The sequence below is a fragment of the Lacerta agilis genome, chromosome 1 (genome assembly GCF_009819535.1).
Source record: "Lacerta agilis isolate rLacAgi1 chromosome 1, rLacAgi1.pri, whole genome shotgun sequence".
Classification (NCBI taxonomy): Eukaryota; Metazoa; Chordata; class Lepidosauria; order Squamata; family Lacertidae; genus Lacerta; species Lacerta agilis.
Window position 1 is genome coordinate 93,333,843 of NC_046312.1, and position 17,021 is coordinate 93,350,863.

General features: G+C 40.0%; 1 protein-coding gene across 1 annotated transcript in view; it reads right to left on the minus strand.

Moving 5' to 3' along the window:
• Positions 1 to 15,641: 15,641 nt before the first annotated feature.
• ACTR3 (actin related protein 3) overlaps positions 15,642 to 17,021 on the minus strand; it is a 38,541-nt gene continuing 37,161 nt past the window's right edge. The window contains exon 12 of the mRNA XM_033163730.1: positions 15,642 to 16,560. Coding sequence (XP_033019621.1) covers positions 16,465 to 16,560 — 96 coding nt within the window. The 3' untranslated portion in view covers positions 15,642 to 16,464. The remainder of the gene's footprint in view (positions 16,561 to 17,021) is intronic.

A 17,021-nucleotide genomic window follows, 5' to 3' on the forward strand; every position in this document is an offset into this window, starting at 1 on the left:
GACAAAGATATAATGCACACTGTAATTGACTGTAAATAAAAGTATGGGTTTTTTAACTTCATGGTTTATGTTGTGAAACTCTCTTAGAATGTTCTACACAAATCACTTGGCATATCCTATAATGACTTTCCTTACTCTACCAGATATGGTTTGAGCTTTAGTTCTTGAATACTGATTACAAGACCAGCGCAGAACAGTACTTATTTTTTAAGGATCTCTACACCAGGAATGGCTAACCTGTGACTATCGGTTGTCGTTAGACTCAAACTCCCAATAGGAAAATGGGAGTTGTAGTCTGTAATCACCTGAAGAATGACAGGTTAGCCATCCCTACTACAGTGGTACCTCCGGTTGCAGACAGGATCCGTTCCAGAGCTCTGGTCGCATCCTGAGGTTTCTGCAACCAGAGGTGCCTGTTCTGTGCATGTGCGCAGCACTATAGAGTGCTTCTGCGCATGCACGAGCAGCAAAACCCAGAAAAATACTTCCGGGTTGCCGCTTTCGCAACCTGAAGTTTACGTTACCCAAGGGTAATGTAAGCTGAGGTTTTACTGTATAGACTAACAGAACTCTTTTTCTCCTTCACTGCAGGAAATTTGATACACTATAAATGTTTAATATCTTGAGCAAGGATAATACTTGCCTCATAAAAAGTGTTTGCCATCCTCTAAAAGCCTGGTCTGACACGTAAAATCAGTTATCGATCTTGGAAACTGATATGACAGTGGTCCTATTCTTAATAGGGAAGAGCCTGGCAAGAAATTATCTATTCATACATCTACTATTATCAGTGAAGATGACATTACAAGGGCATAATGTGGTCTTTTGGGCCTGCGTCTAATTGGGACACACACACAAAGCTCTGTTTGATCAAGCCATGAAATATACACTGTCTTTCCCGAGCTATATTAATTAGTTTTGGGATGTATTCCAATCAAATGGTTCAGAATAACTTAAAAACATATACGATCAACCGTTTTTTATGTTAGGCAAACAACTTCAATCCAGCTCCTGTGATCTCAGAATCCACTCTGTTTGGCAGACACTGTCCTGTTTCTTTTGCTTCACAGAATGATCACACATAATCAGGTTCTATAATATAGCTGGTGACATCTAGCATTATGGGCTTTATAACTGCAGAGCTCAGAAGGAGCATTATATACAAATAACAAATAACTGTATGGAGCTCCACAAATATTTATTGACTTGACGGCAAGTCTTAAGAAAAAGTACATATGGTGTGAGCACAATTTTTTTTTAAAAAAAACTATTCCAAGGTACACACATAGCAGCAGTAAAACACAACCATAAACGAAATACATGACAGAGCAGCCTGTTATCCTTTGTGGCAAACTGGAACATAAGCCTTTTTTATTTTATTTTTTAAAAAAAACACTCAGGGAATTTTGTTTCCAAACAAGCAAAGTGAAACCACTTTTATGTTATCTTACTGCTATTGGCAAAGAAAAGCTCGATTTTCTGGCCTATATGTGAACTATATACACTGCATACAAAATCTAGAAGAGTGATTTGAAGTGTAGAATACTGTGCTTGGTCTCTTCAGATCTGGTGACATGCCCCAAACACTACCAGTTAAAATGTAGGTAAAATATTTTAGTGTTCCTTCGCTAAAATTTGGTGGGGTGCAAATTTGCTTCAAGAGCCAAAGCAATCTTTCTTTGAAAGAACACACAATAATCTAGGCAGTGCTTGATTATAAAGTGTGTGTAAAACAGATTCCTCCTTTGTTAAATGAAAAGGCCATTCAAGCCAAAAGAAACACAGAAAATCAGAGGCTGTTCTAATTCACTGATGCTGACAGGTAGTTTTATCTTGCCATGCAAAACAAATAAGAACAACTTGAATGAGAAGAATAGAGAAATTCCTAAGAAATATCCCAAGATAAACAAAAGAAATGCTAGAGCTGTAAACACTTTGGCTTGGATTTCAGGATCAGATCAAGGAAGGCAAGTTTCCCATCCACTCCTTTCCATTTCTGTCACTTGTGTCCTCCCCACAAGTATCTCTGGAGACCTGGAGGGCATTCCTTAATTATGTGGAATGGGCAGTAGAGGACAGTGCAGATATATATAGTTTTAATATATTGGGTCCCTTAATGGAATACAGGCAGGATATAAATAAACATAAGAACTAAACTAGGCCTGAGAACTTGGCCTAAGGCTGCAGCTTCTTGCCTATCTACCGGTATCTAGGAGTAAGCCCCATTGTACACAGTGGGACTCAGCTCCAAGGGACCATGTACTCTAAGTGTCTGCTTCCATGGGTCTGTAATATAACCTAGCTAGGGATTCATTGTGGCAAAGCGGCAAAGCATTCTGTTAATATAAATTAGATCTGACAGCTTACTGTGTTGTGGTGGATAGGGGTAGATAAGCACTTGAAGTAGCAGTGTCTAGTTCCCTCTCTAGATCATTTGCAGCTAAGAGAGGAGAGACTCCCAACTCCTGAAGGTGGCAGTGATGAGACCCCTTCTCACAAGGTTGTCCCAGGGCCTTAAGGTACTAGATAACTACTGTGTGGTTGTAAATGTCCCCTTCTTGGAGTGAGGTGGGTTGATTGAAGAGGGTGGTGACCAGCCTACTCTAAGCACATTGAGTTGAAACTGATTATTAGACACATGGTTCCCAACGTGGGGCACATGCCTCATAGGGGAACAATTTGAGAATGAGTTATTAACAGTTAATGGCCTTTTAGGCTTCCTCCACGTGAATAGGAGTTCACTTTTTGAATAATAAATATAATATGTCACAGAGTGGGGGGATCAGGATTTTAGAGATGCTTAGGTGGGGCATGGCCCCAAAAAAGGTTGAGAACCACTGATCTAGACCCACATCAATCTGGCTTTGGGTCTGGATTTGGTACTGAAATGGCCTGGGACACCCTGATGACACCTTTCTTAGGAGATGGAATGCGACCCTGCTGGTTCTCCTTCATCTTTCTGTGGCCTTCAGTGCCATCAATCACAGTGTCAGTTCTGTGGGTTGGGGCCACTATATTACCATGGTTCTGCCAAAGAGTAGCACTGGGAGGTTTTTGCTCTTTCCTCTGACACTTGTGCCCGTTATTCTTTAATATATATGTGAAGCCACTGAGAGCTGTTGGTTGGAGATTTGGAACATGTTGTCATCAGGAGAGGCATTGTGGATATTGTGCTAATGCCTGGAGACAGCAGTGCATCAGATGGTGACCAATGAACCAAAGCTGAAAACTGATGCGGCAGAAATGCAGGGTCACAGTCAACTAACCCAGCATGCTAGTGGAATCAAGGACTCCCATTAGCACAATAGGGCTTCACCCAACTCCTCCCGGCATGCACCCCACACACCTCCCCCAAATCTGCTCTGGGGAATCAGGAGAACAATGCATGAGGGAGGAGAAGCAGATCATTCTGTCTGGTAAGTAGAAATGCTTGTGTTGATCTATCAGAACGGTGGAACACTGAATCCCCCCCCCCCAATTTGCGAGCTGTTCCAAAGCCCAGGAGTGGGGAAGATGTCCTGATCTGGATGGAGTTGTGTTTCTCCTAAATGAGTGTGTTTGTAACTTGGGGGTGTCCTTGGAGCCACCACTGTCGCTTTAGCCACAGGTGAGGTGACCTCAGTGGCAACAGACACCTATGCCCAACTCTTAGCCAACTAGGGCCCTCCCTGGACCAAGATCGCTTTGCTATGGCGTTACATGTTCTGGTGATCTATTAACTATTGCCATTGTGCCCTTCAAGGTGACCGAGAGGCTGCAGCTGGTGCAGAATGTGGCAGCCAGGTTCCTGACAGGCAGTTTGAAACGGGATCATGTAATATCCACCTCTTAAGTCTTCTTATTTGCTCCCAGGCCCAATTCAAGGTGCTGACTTCAGTCTACAAATTTCAATACAGCTCCACCTGAAGGATCACCTCCCCTATTACATGCTCTCCTATGCCTTAAGTTCCATGGGAAAGGCTCTACTGTTCCATCAACATCCATAGCTTGTGGTGTGGCAATGCAAAACAAGATCTTCACCATTGTTGTGACTCCCTGTACATAGACCTACCACCCTGTAGAGACCCAGCTATCCCTTTTACCATCTGTCTGGTTAAGATGGGTTTATTTTCAACAGTTTATGGATTTGGGTGATGTAAGAGAGATGCTGCAGGATTTTTTTTTTACTGTGTGTGTTGGCGGGATTTATAGATTTGGTTTATTATTTTGGGGCTTTATGGTGCTTATACAGCCCTAGGAACCTTTGGGCGGAATACAGGTTTAATAAACAACAGTGCAATACTAACCATGTCTACTCAGAAGTAAGACCTGTGAATTCTATGGGGCTTGCTGCCAGATTAGTGCAGTTAGGATTGCAGCCTGTGTAAATAAATGGCCAATAGCATTTTATGAGGTTTACAGTATCGTTGAACCTTCTTATGTATATTAGAAATCCCAGTTTAAATTTCAGTTTAGGCACAGGCTTTATGTAAAAGCAATTTGCTCTCTCAATCTCACCCTTCTCTCTGAAATTTATGTACAGTGGTGCCCCGCTAGACGAAAATAATTCGTTCTGCGAAAATTTTCGTCTGGCAGGTTTTTCGTCTAGCGAAGTGGCAATGACAGCCGCGCTTTCGCTAGACAAAAAAAAAAAAAAAAAGACGAAAAATTTTCATCTTGCGAGGCAGCCCCATAGACTTTTTCGTCTTGCAGGGCAGCCTCCCGCTAGACGAATGCCTTCGTCTTGCAAGGCATTCGTCTTGTGAGGCATTCGTCTAGCGGGGCACCACTGTATAGCCTTTTGTGCAGGGTTATTGTAAAGATTACTGTGTGTTGGCTTCAGTTGATGGGAGCTGTAGTACAACATTTGAAGGGCTGTGTTTCGCAAGCTTGTCCTGCAGGATTCTCTCCAGATTTAGAAGGGTGATGAAAACTTTCCAAAGTAGCAATCCTGTGCACATGTACTTGTAAACTGTGACTGAATGCAGAAGGCCCCAATTCTGAGTAAGCATGAAGAGCATTTCACTGTTATGCAGGAAGGCATTTTCATATATCACACAATTCTTTTTAGTGAAACAGAGCTAAACCCAGGCTTATTTAAGCCAATATTGAAAGGCAGTTTCTGTGATGTGGTTCCAAGCAGCAAGAAGAGACTAGCCAACAAATTACAGCACTTACAATAGACAAAGGGAGAGTTTTTTAAGCTTGCCTTTTTGACAACAGATAGAATTTGTTTTTAGCCCCTTGCACTGGTTTTACTTTGGTTTTACTTTGGCTTTATTATGCTCATTTTAATGTGTTTTAGATTTCGCGTTTTTAAGGTGTTTAAAAATACTTTAAAAAAAAATAACTTACAAAATGGGCCAGATAACTTTTGATATTGGATGATATGTAAATATTATAATTATCAACTTGAAGTGATAGATTTATTTCGAATTCAAATTGTGCCATTTTGTCTAACTTTGTTAAATTTCCATCCTTAACCATAATTTAATGTGACATCATTCCAGCCACTCTCTCTATTCTGGTGCCTATCTATTCTGGTATATTTTAATTGTGTCATCTATCTTTTTCAGCTACTGATTTGGTAAATGCCTGGAAGAGTGTTTTCACCTTACTATAAATAGGACTGAGATTATTCAAGTATTTCAGAGGGGATTAACAGGAACTTGCATTCCATCTACTAAAATTTTGCTCTTTATAGGGAGGTTTTGCTTCCTGTATAAGATAAATTTAGAACATTCCTTCACTATTGGCTTAATCTGGTTTAACTGGCATTTTCTCTTCTAAGGGAAACCTAAGGACTGTACTTCTGACAGCAGAGCCACTGACCTCTTAGGATTTTCCATGAGTTTTCAGGAAAGGTGAGAATTAAATGTGTAGCAATAACAATGAAGAGTCATGTCATACCTTAAAGACGTAACAAATTTTATTACGGAATGTTGCTTTTATGAACTAAGAGTCCACTTCATCAGATGCATGGAGGGTCAGTCATCACATATATAATTTCCTTCTTGTTCCTTCTTCCCTTTCTTCCCCTCTTGGATATTTGACTTCATTGGGTTTAAAAAGGGTATTTTTTTCATCAAAACCTTCCCCACATTGGGCAACCCAAAGGTCAAGGAGAGAGAACAGAAGACCCTCAGAACTACATTTTGCTCTATCCTCGTAGAATGGACTGTAGCCACCACAGGATCATGTTCCTTCCTAGGTAGACAACACAAGGTACCTTGCTGCTAATATTGCAGCACTGGTCTTGCTGAAATGAAAGCTGAGATGGAGGGAGTCTTTTAACATCTTTGAGTACAATTACTTTGCAAATACCATAAGAAAATTAACAGATCTGGACCAGGAAAATTTTGTATTTCCAGTGATGTAATGAATAGCTGGTGAAACATTATATATATGAAAAATATCAACTTGGAAATCACTTTCCTAAATTGTTGATGGGCATAATAATCCGAACAAGGCAATCATAATTAGGTTAATTTCTGTCCTATAACATAGCTAAGTGTCATTATCTTAAACTGTGTGTGAAGGAAAGCTTATGCCTATATATTCATAACTCCTTCCTGTGCAGTACTAATTACTATTCCAGGACATGCTTTTGCTATTTTTAAGTGGTTTCTGTTAAAAGCTATTTACCATTTCCCTTGACATGATATTGGTGTTTGATTTGAGGTGTTCAGCGTTATTCTTAGACTTATGAGAATAAAATTCCTAATTTCTATCCTTAGAAATATTAGCTCTTCTAGACTGACTTTGGGAGGTGGGGGAGACAAGGATATTTCAAGGTTCAGGCAGAAATTCACAGCAACATCCAAAGACTTGCTCAGTATTAAATTTATAGAACAGAGTGCCTCTCTGCCTCTTTCCACAAAAGAGAACCTTAAGACTACCAAAGCCAGAGACTGCTTATTAGCAGATAAAAGGTGGGCATTCTCACAAGACGCAAGCCCACTTGGGAATAAGGCCATTGACTAATCTTGATCACCCTGGGTGAATACAACTGGCCGTCTTATTTAGTGGTAACTATGGGGAAGTTCAGCAATGCAAACAACCAATACGAGCTTTGTGTTAGTTTTTACCGGTAGTTGCCATTCCTCCTTTCCTAGTTACTTGTGCTGTAGCTATGGTGTGGAAACTTATCCCTCAATTCATACCTATACTGTTTTGTCACTTCTGCATGATGGTAATCCACATAGAGCTATAATGCCTGTGAACCTCTTACACGTTTCTTGGTAGGCTCTTCAACACTTGTGAGGAGAGGCTTATACTGTACCCATTAAGCAAACAAAAGGCACCAAGGCAATGTGCAATGAAACATTTTACACAAGACAGTAATTGCCAACCTTAATAAAATAAAGGCCAAAGGATATTGAAAATGTAAAAGAATAGGAAATGATGTAAACACACACTAAATGCAATCCTGGGCATGTTTGCCCTGGAAGTATATGTCTTAATATATTTGGGTGTTCAAAACCACCACTTTGATTGGAATTGCTCATAATGACGGCAATGAAGACTGTCTATCATGAGAAGCCCACTCTGTTTATTTAGGTTCCCCATACAACTTAGAACCCTAAATCATGTGGGGAGCTTACACAAGTAGAAAAGGCTCCCAGTTTCAGAAGTTATCCCTCCAACTTGTGAAGAAGGATGGGGCGGAGTTGGCTCACCCCCCATTTTCTCACTCCATGCTTGAATAGGGCCTGTGTTGAATAGGGTTCACTCTCAGGTTAAGGATGTAACTGGAAATGGGGTATGAATAATGAATATTTGGTAGGGTTGAAGTTATGATTATGTTTAAGTGATTTTGGGACAGTTAGCATTTTAACTATATCCAGGAATTTTCAGATTTAAGTTAATATGATTGCAGAAGCAGAGGCTTAGGAAAATTGATACAAACCTGCACCCAATAGGTTGTCTAAGTGGCCAAATCCTTACCCCAGATGTACAGGTTTGAGACAATCTTGGCTGTGAGTCCTGGAAGACCTGCTCCCAGCTTTGCAGGCCTTTTCCCACCTCACTTGGGAGGGAAGGCCCCTGACTGACTCCAGCCACAAAAGCTGAGGTTGCTGAACAGACTCCTGGACTCGGGTATTGTTTAGGGGTTTTTGTTGCGGGGAGGTTTGTTATTTAATTTTTTGTATCTTTAATTTTAGATCCCATTATGGTTCAAAATGTATGTGGAAATTTCTCAAATTTTGTTGTGTACTTTCAGGTGTGCTTTATTTGTTTGACAACTTTTGTAATTATGTAAATCATTTCATGTTGTAAACTCCCTTGAGCATGGTTTTAACTATTGGAAAGGTGGCATACCAATACGGAAGAAGAAGAAGAAGAAGAAGAAGAAAAGAAGAAGAAGAAGAAGAAGAAGAAGAAGAAGAAGAAGAAGAAGAAGATGATAAGATTGTACTGTTTATGTTAAGCAGTAGTAAAAACTGCAGTCCAGGGACCACTATGTGACCCTTTGAATGCTGCAGGCCCATTCTTGCTCTCCAGATCAGCCCTGTGATAACTGCTACCACTTCTGCATTACATGCCACTGTGTAAGGAAAGAGAAGGAAATGAGTCTGCCATGTGGTGAGCCCAGGAATGGGCTGGAAGGAGAGGAGGAGGACATGTAGTGGTAGAGACTAGAAATGGACAGAGAGTTGGAAGTAGGGAGAGCTGTCTGTAGTGGTCTGTTCCAATTTGTGTCACTGGAAAGGGAGAAATGGAGAGGAACCAAAAATGGATTGGGGGGGGGGGAGCACAGGGCTAGATTACGTGCACATGGAGTGCCACGTAATACTGCAGTGATGAAAAATCCACATAGTTTTGCCTCTGCTTATTGCAAGCACGTAATTCCTGATCGACTGGCCTTGAGAAATGGCCCTCAACAAAAATGTTTTAAACCAGATTAGGAAAGGAGTGCTCTTTTAATGAACAAGGTAATCCACGATAAGCCACTTTACAAATCCAAGGGTACGAATAACAATTTTTTGAAACCTGTCCTGCAGAAGAAGCACCAGTGACATAGCCAGATCATTATTTCCTAAGTATCAAACATTTTAGCAGTCAAAACAAGGCTACACACAAACCTCAGGACTTGCTGGCTTGTCTTCCCAAACTATACATTGTACTTTTTATAGAGTCATACAGGTAAGTATAGGCTTAGATATTCCTTCCAAAAATTAGAAGAGAGCTTTGCACAAGAGATTAAACAAGTTAGCTTGATAGCTTTAGAGAAATGCAATTGAAAAAGAGAAAATGGAGTTGAAAGTCAAGAGAGGGTTCTCGTATTGAGCCACCCTGTAGATTGTACATGCAGTGCGGAGGGAAGTGTCTTAGCATCCTACTCCAACCATGCATTGCAAGGACAGAGTACCTGTGGTTCTCTAGATGTTGCTGGATGACAACTCCCATCTTGTCTGACCATTGGCCATGATGGCGGCAGCTGATGGGAGTTGGTGTCCAACATCTGGAGATTCCCCACCCCAGAGCTACAGAATGAGGTGGGAGACAGGGCATATACACCCACAACTATGAAATCCATGTTGAGAAAAACCAAACCCTTAAGCTACCACACAGTACACTGTATATGTATCTGGTAGGGACTCTTAAGACAATCGTAACCTTTGAAGATTTAGTGCCAGGAGTATAACGTATTCCTGGACACCGCAGAGTTAGACGCAGACTTTCTGGAAGCTTCTGGCTGTTGTGAAATTGACTAGACAGCTCAACGCAGGAACTCTGCAACTCACTGGATAACTATATACAGTATTTATTGATTGAAGCAACTAGCATCCATAAGTTACTATTTACAGACTTTACAAAATAAAAGAAACAAAACATAAAATCTTTTCCTCTCTCTGTCTCTCTCTCTCATCAACCTTAGAGACCAACTGAGTTAGTTGCTGGTATGAGCTTTCGTGTGCATGCACACTTCTTCAGATAGCACACGAAAGCTCATACCAGCAACTAACTCAGTTGGTCTCTAAGGTGCTACTAGAAAGAATTTTCGATTTTGCTTTGACTATGGCAGACCAACACGGCTACCCACCTGTAACTCTCATCAACCTAACACCACACACCAACACCTACCACACCCTCTCAGATAAAGCTGAGTTCTTTAAGTACTCCACTGACCAATCACAGGTGCTTGCTAATGGTCAGAGAGAGAGCAATCTGGGCTTTCTGCCAACTACTAATTGCTTGAAGATAACAGCTGCATTTCCTTTCTGCACGTAGGTGACTGAAATCTCTAATATGATGTATAACAGAATGTGAATGCCAATAGTTTGTAAAGTATTTCAGGCTTATTACTGAAGCATCATTTCAGTATCCTTCTTTGAATGCCAAGCCCTTTTAGACATGGAAGACATATCAATTTTCTTTTTTTATATATACCAGCTAAAATGTCAGCCAAAAGTGGCATCACACGATCAGATGGTCTCACTATTGACATAAGGAGTGGTATTTAATAGATTTGAAGATATGGAAGTTCAGGAGAAACATGATGAACCAATCTCGCCTACAAGCACAGACAACTTCACTGAGATTGCCAAGAGTTTTGCATTTACTGGGCCTCAAGCTAGAGGGTGGTTAAAAATTACAGACATGATTTTCTAGTTTCAGCTGGGATGTAAAGTCACAGCAGATATTACAAAATATGTACAGATAAGATAGCAGTGTGCAATGCTCTAGTATGAACATAACCTTTTTCTTTATAGACAATGGAAAAGTCAGTGTTTCTAAAGTAGAGAGAAGAGGAAAATAGAGGTTGTTAAAATACAAGGTAATTAAAACTTTCAGCAAAAGCAGTAGGGACTTGAAACAATGTTTTTCTAACACCTGTGATTATCTAGTATCCTTGGAAACACTGATAGTGGCTAAGGACATTCAAAGAAGTCTATTGAGCTACATCAAGTTTCTAATGTACTGTTAATTACTGTATCATAGGTGCTTTTTACAGTGTTAAGATTTGCTCACACATGTGAGTTTTTGTTCACTGCCCAAGAAGCCATTAACTGAACAACAAAAATGAATGTTAAGATTACCTGTAGCAGAGAGCAGCAAGATTTTATTACACAGCAGCATATTTGTACCATTTTGACATGGCAGATTTTTATCCCCACTAAATGAATTAACAGAGTTAAGGAAACAACGAATAGTTCTGGATTAGGTATTTTCGGCATAGACTTTCATGTTTGGTACTTAAAAAGAGCATTTTCCACAGAAACTTGGTTCGGGTATATTGACTTTTCTTCACATACCTAGCTAATAGGACATGTCAGTATTATAGAAAAACTCTATATAAGCAAAAACCAATGGAATTTTGATTTGCCTCAGGAAACAGAAGCCGATTGATAAAGTATCAGCTACCCTCTGCAACACACAACCAGGTAAGCTTTAAGTGACAGGTTTGGTCAGTAGGATCCAAATCTTGTCTGCATTTATTTGGATGACACAAGAGCAACTAAACAGAGACAGATCTTGATAAGGGCAATTCCTTTCAGCATAATAAAACCCTCTAATAACAATATGTACCTTTGATTGTATGGGCAGCCTGTGCTGATCTTATCTGCCGTATCCTATAATCCCACCTATCGTCATCATTGCATGATATTTTATGACAATGTGTTATTCACTTTCTTAAGCAGGGAAGACTGAAGCTTCACTAACAGTTTTACTGAAGTTGCCACTGACAGCCCAACAATGTTAGGACTTGTCCGTAAGAATGCAAAATATGTCCCAGATAATCACAAGACCTGAACGTTTGAGATGTACATTACATACCGGTATGTAAATATTCAGGAATCATATAGAATGTGCGCTTTCACACACATTTTCAAGCTACTTCTCTATAGCTCAAACTGACAAGTACAAAAGCTTAGGCAATGGTGTGCATACAATGACAAACTCACACAACCCAGCCTAGGGCATTCTCTGTGGTAGCCCCTAAGTTGTGCACCTTTGTTGCATCTAACACCTTCATTATACAGTTTCCAATGAAGATGCATCTCTTCACCCTGGCTTTTGACACTTTAGGTGTATATTTTTAGGTCCCACTTTATTCTTGTGAGTGTAATTTGTTTTTACTATTGTGTTTGAATGTTGTAATCCCTACCCTGGGACCTTAGCACGAAGGGCAGGTAATTAGATAATACTGTAATACAGTGGTGCGCCGCTAGACGAATGCCTCGCTAGACGAAAAACTCGCTAGACGAACGGCATTCGTCTAAGAAGCTGCCCCGCAAGACGAAAAAGTCTATGGGGCTGCTTCGCAAGACGAAAAATTTCCGTCTTTTTTTTTTCGTTTAGCGGAGCGCAGCTGTCATTGCCGCTTCGCTAGGCGAAAAACCTGCTAGACAAAAATTTTCGCAGGACGAATTATTTTTGTCTAGCGGGGCACCACTGTATATTATTTAATAAAAATTAGGATGCATTTTTGTACATACACAACAATCTCCTTTGAATCATGCGTAAATCTACATGATTCCTTCCCTTCCTATTATAGGAAAATGATGAGTTTCCCATACAATGGTTTAGTTAAATCACTGTATCGCTTAAGCTTGGGGTTCTCTTGCACCACAACAGGCACACGTACCATCACATTTGTATACCAATTCCTAGCAATTACCTGAAACTCTGCTTCCATATCCACTACAGTTGTGAGATAGTCAGAGCCCAAATGATCAAATGTACCGTATTTTCCGGCGTATAAGACGACTGGGCGTATAAGACGACCCCCAACTTTTCCAGTTAAAATATAGAGTTTGAGATATACTCGACCACAGATTCTCCACCCGGCGTATAAGACGACCCCCAACTTTTGAGAAGATTTTCCTGGATTAAAAAGTAGTCTTATACGCCAGAATATATAGTACTAAAACAATTGAGCGTCATAATTTAGGTACACACATTTTTGATAACTGAATACTGCACAATATTGATATTTGATTAAGGCACTGGGAAATCAGTTTTTTGTTTTGTTTTCAATGGAAATATTTAAGCTTCCCATGGGCTTCTAACTAGCCAATATATCCATTGAGAGTTTAGCTCCTGGTTAGGAATCTACTACTCTCAGCCTAATTTAATGCAGTGTTGAGAAAGGGGGTGACTCAGAGCATGAGCAAGAGGGGGGTTGTGTCAAGTCTGCGTTGGGTTGCTCACGAGTAAGCAGGCATGAGTCCAAACTGTCTTTTAACAGTTTTATTGTGCAAACTATTTACAGTACAGAGTGCTGAAAAACATGACCATATCAGTCGCTAGCAGCATCCGGGAGTGGCCCCTTCCGGCTGGGACTCCAACGTAAGAGTTTCGATATCCGAAATCTCTGCCTCCCCTCCTTGCGTTTCATCCCTCTGCACACTTGGGTGATGGAAATGGCGTGTCTCCCTCCTCACCCGCTGAGTGAGGGGGGTGCAGAATCTCTCCAACATCCCCAGAGCCTTTGCTCTCAAGCCCCTGAGCTGCATGCCCCTCCCCACTAGAGACATCACTGCTTCCTCCGCTGGAGGAGGAGGTGCTGCTGGTCAGGTGGGGCAGGGACTCTCTGTAGCATCCCAAGAGCCCTTCCACCACCCTGCGCTGAGCTGTGGACAGTTTCCTGACAGGTTGGCACATACACAGAGATGGGCTGGGGCAAAGATAAATACTGCAAGGCAACTGTGCAATGTTGCAAACTCCACATGCTTTTGAATTTGACTTCACCCAGCCAGAGACTGCAGTCCTTGACTGATGTTTTTCTTGTGGGTCAATACCCTTTCATAACAAAGTCTGTAGTTAATAATTCCACCTGTGTGTTTTTTGTTTTTTGTTTAAAAAAACATTGGATTAACAGAAAACTAGCATAATGTTGGGTGATAGCCAACATTAGTCATACACAAAGTAACTTAAGCCCACTGATTTCAATGAGTCTGAATATGACTTAGATATCACCCTTAAGGAACAACTTATTAGCAAAGATTCAGTACAGTACAGCCATGCCAAGGCAGAACTTTCTTTTCTAGTTGTACCTTATTAAGTTTTCAGATCGTTGCCATGATTTTTTAAAAGTGTTCCTGCCCCAGGGGGCATGTAAATATGACAAATCCACATAAAATGCATTAAGGTTGATTATTTTTTATACACAAAATGACAGAAGAGATCAAGGTGCTGGTCTACAAGCATGAAAGCCAACAGGTACTCTTTAGATGCTGAAGTTTAAGAACTCTGCCTAAAAAATTGTTCAGTTTCCTCTTAGCTGACAGCTTTCTTGGGGAATGCAAGAAACAACCATTACTGAGGAATCAATTTGATATCCTGATTGTTTAAATAGTTTGCATTAAGAATAATCTTATATTTAGCATCTGTATGCAACATTTTATTAGTAGTAAAATTATCTTATTGTTTTGCAAAGCTAATTCTACTGTCATCCTTTACTACTGATATGTAACACATAGGATATTCACATCATTATTCATTAAACTACATTTCAATAGAAGAAATCCACGTATCTTCGTTTGTAGACTTGAAAATACAATAAAAGTGTTCAAACCAATGGAATAGCTTTCTAGAACATATGCAGAAATGCTATTCAAGTAGTTCATTGCACCTGTGTTTAGTAGAGATTATATTCGGTAGTTACCTGAGCAGAAGGCACTTCACATTTCTCCCTGGCCTTGTTTCCCTCTGCAGCTGCTGTGGCTCTTGGAAAGTCTATCCAGTGAGTCTGGGGCCCTCTGAACAGTTTGGAGTATGTTGTATGAGGTGGCAGTGGGACAAATGGAAATCACCTGAAAAGGGAGCTCTGCTTGTGCAAGGTATCCTTCACCTGGTTTCTGGTATTCTCTCTCACACCACAGACCATGTATCCTGTGGAGACTCATGCTGCAGGAAGGGCGTGTGTGATTTTCATATATTCCACCTTCCTCTACAACTCCCAGAACCACCTCCCATGCTGTTGCAGGAGGTCTCCTATCTATGCAGAACAGCTTTTCAGGGATCACAGGTGTTGCAAATGAAAAGTTATACTAATGAAATTTGCCTTCCCCACCTGCCATGAAGTGACTGTCTCATCAGCAGAAATCAGGCTCTGTGAAGCCTGGATCCAACACACTTACTCTAGCAGAAATTTCAAAGCTTTTCAAAAATCCAATCTATTTTTTTGGGAACATTCCAATTTTTCAATCTCCTTTTTCACTCAGGACCCATGGCTTCAAGTTGATCAAAAGGTGAACGAGTGGGGCTAAAACTAAATTGGCAATACACTGATCAGCAGCTACATTTACTCCACAAAGGCCAGCGTATTTTGCTCTAAATATTCATATAGTCAGCCATGCCATACCAGCTCGTTAGATAATAGTATATACAGAAGCCATATAACTCACCCTCTGGATCCTGCAGTAGCAAATCAACAATACCCCCGAAATGCAACAGCATTATTTACCAAAACGTAATGAGAAAGTAAATGTTAATGAAAGCTAATTTTTTATAAATTGCATATGCACCTCTGTATGCTGTTGAATAGAAACTAAAATCACAGAAACATGCACCACTTTCATATTTGTGTCACAATACCTGTTCCATTTTCGTCTCCTTAAAATTACTGATTTAATAACTGCCATGGCAAACTAGAGAGAGAGAGACCTTCAAATGATCAAGCAATGAGACTGAAAGGCCTAAGACAAACATTAAAAAGAATTTTTGTGTCTTTATTGGAATGGTGGAATACACCTAATTTGATAACTTGAATATTTGGTTGTAATTAGAAATGACACTACAGAACTGCAATACTGGTCCAACAGTCTTGTCTTTACTTCCCCCCCGCCCCCAAAGCAAGAAATAGAATGAAAATGCACTGAGTAATCAGAAAGCACTAGCAGGCATCAGTTAATCCAAGATTCTAGCTCCTTAGTTCCAAAAGCATTGTGTGGAACCCAAGTTTTAAGATTGGTCATAATTTGAAGTTACTAGAGATTCACATGATTGAGCTTCATGTGGGCATTATTATTATTATTATTCATCTCAAATTGGTCACTGGTATTTCTCTTGTCAAATATTACATTTCTTTCATTCACTGATATTTTTCTCAACGTATAAAAAAGTATGAAATATAAACAAGCTCTCTCATTGTACACGTGTAAGAGTACAATTGAAGAATTATAGAGCTGACTATCTACACACCATCAAATCCCATCAAATCTTGGATATTCCATTAATATACAAAATATCAGGGCACAGAAAGAACAAAAACCCACTTCTTTTGTTTTGTTTACGCACAGGATCAAATATTCAATCGAAAGGAAAAAAAACACTTGGAATCATTTTGGCTTCCCACTACATCTGCATGTTGAGACACTTATTAAAATATTCCTGTTTAATTGTGTTTGGTCTTTTTTTTCTTATTTTCAAGTCATGTTTTGTTATCTTAATACCGGCCATCCAGACAAACAAGTATTGAGAAAGACCCTCCATCTGCCAACCTCCCTAGATCCAACTCATGGCAGGTCGGATTTAAGACATAACTCCAAAAACTGGGTTGTGACGACAGATGCTAGGACCAATTTCTTCATAATCTTTTTTGGTGTGGCATACTTGGTAGAACTCAGGCTGGGGGGAAAAGAAGATAAAAGGGAATATTTTCAGTAAAAATATATTTTTGTCACTTTTAGGTTAAACTTGTGATCTATTAAAACTTGTTATTAAAGCACCTGTCTCAGTTTTGTGCCTGTATTATAGCTTATGTAACACAAGACAACACTGCCTTAAAAATATGTTTCTGAAAAAAAATAGGAACAGATAAACAATAGACAGTGTGAAAAGCTCTTTCCCCATGCATTTACATTTTTCAAGGAAGTTCCTCCTAAGTTACAAACATTTTGGAAAGTCTATTTATAAAAGGTTCCAGGCAGTAACCAAAGAACAATAGGAGCACGTTTTAGAGCACCATGACAGGGCTTGTCCTATAAACATATACAATGGATAAAGTGGAAAACAGTGACAGTGAATACAGGTCAAAATGTATGTGAGAAAAGTTCTCTTCAGATTTCTTTTTCCTTTTGTCAACTTAC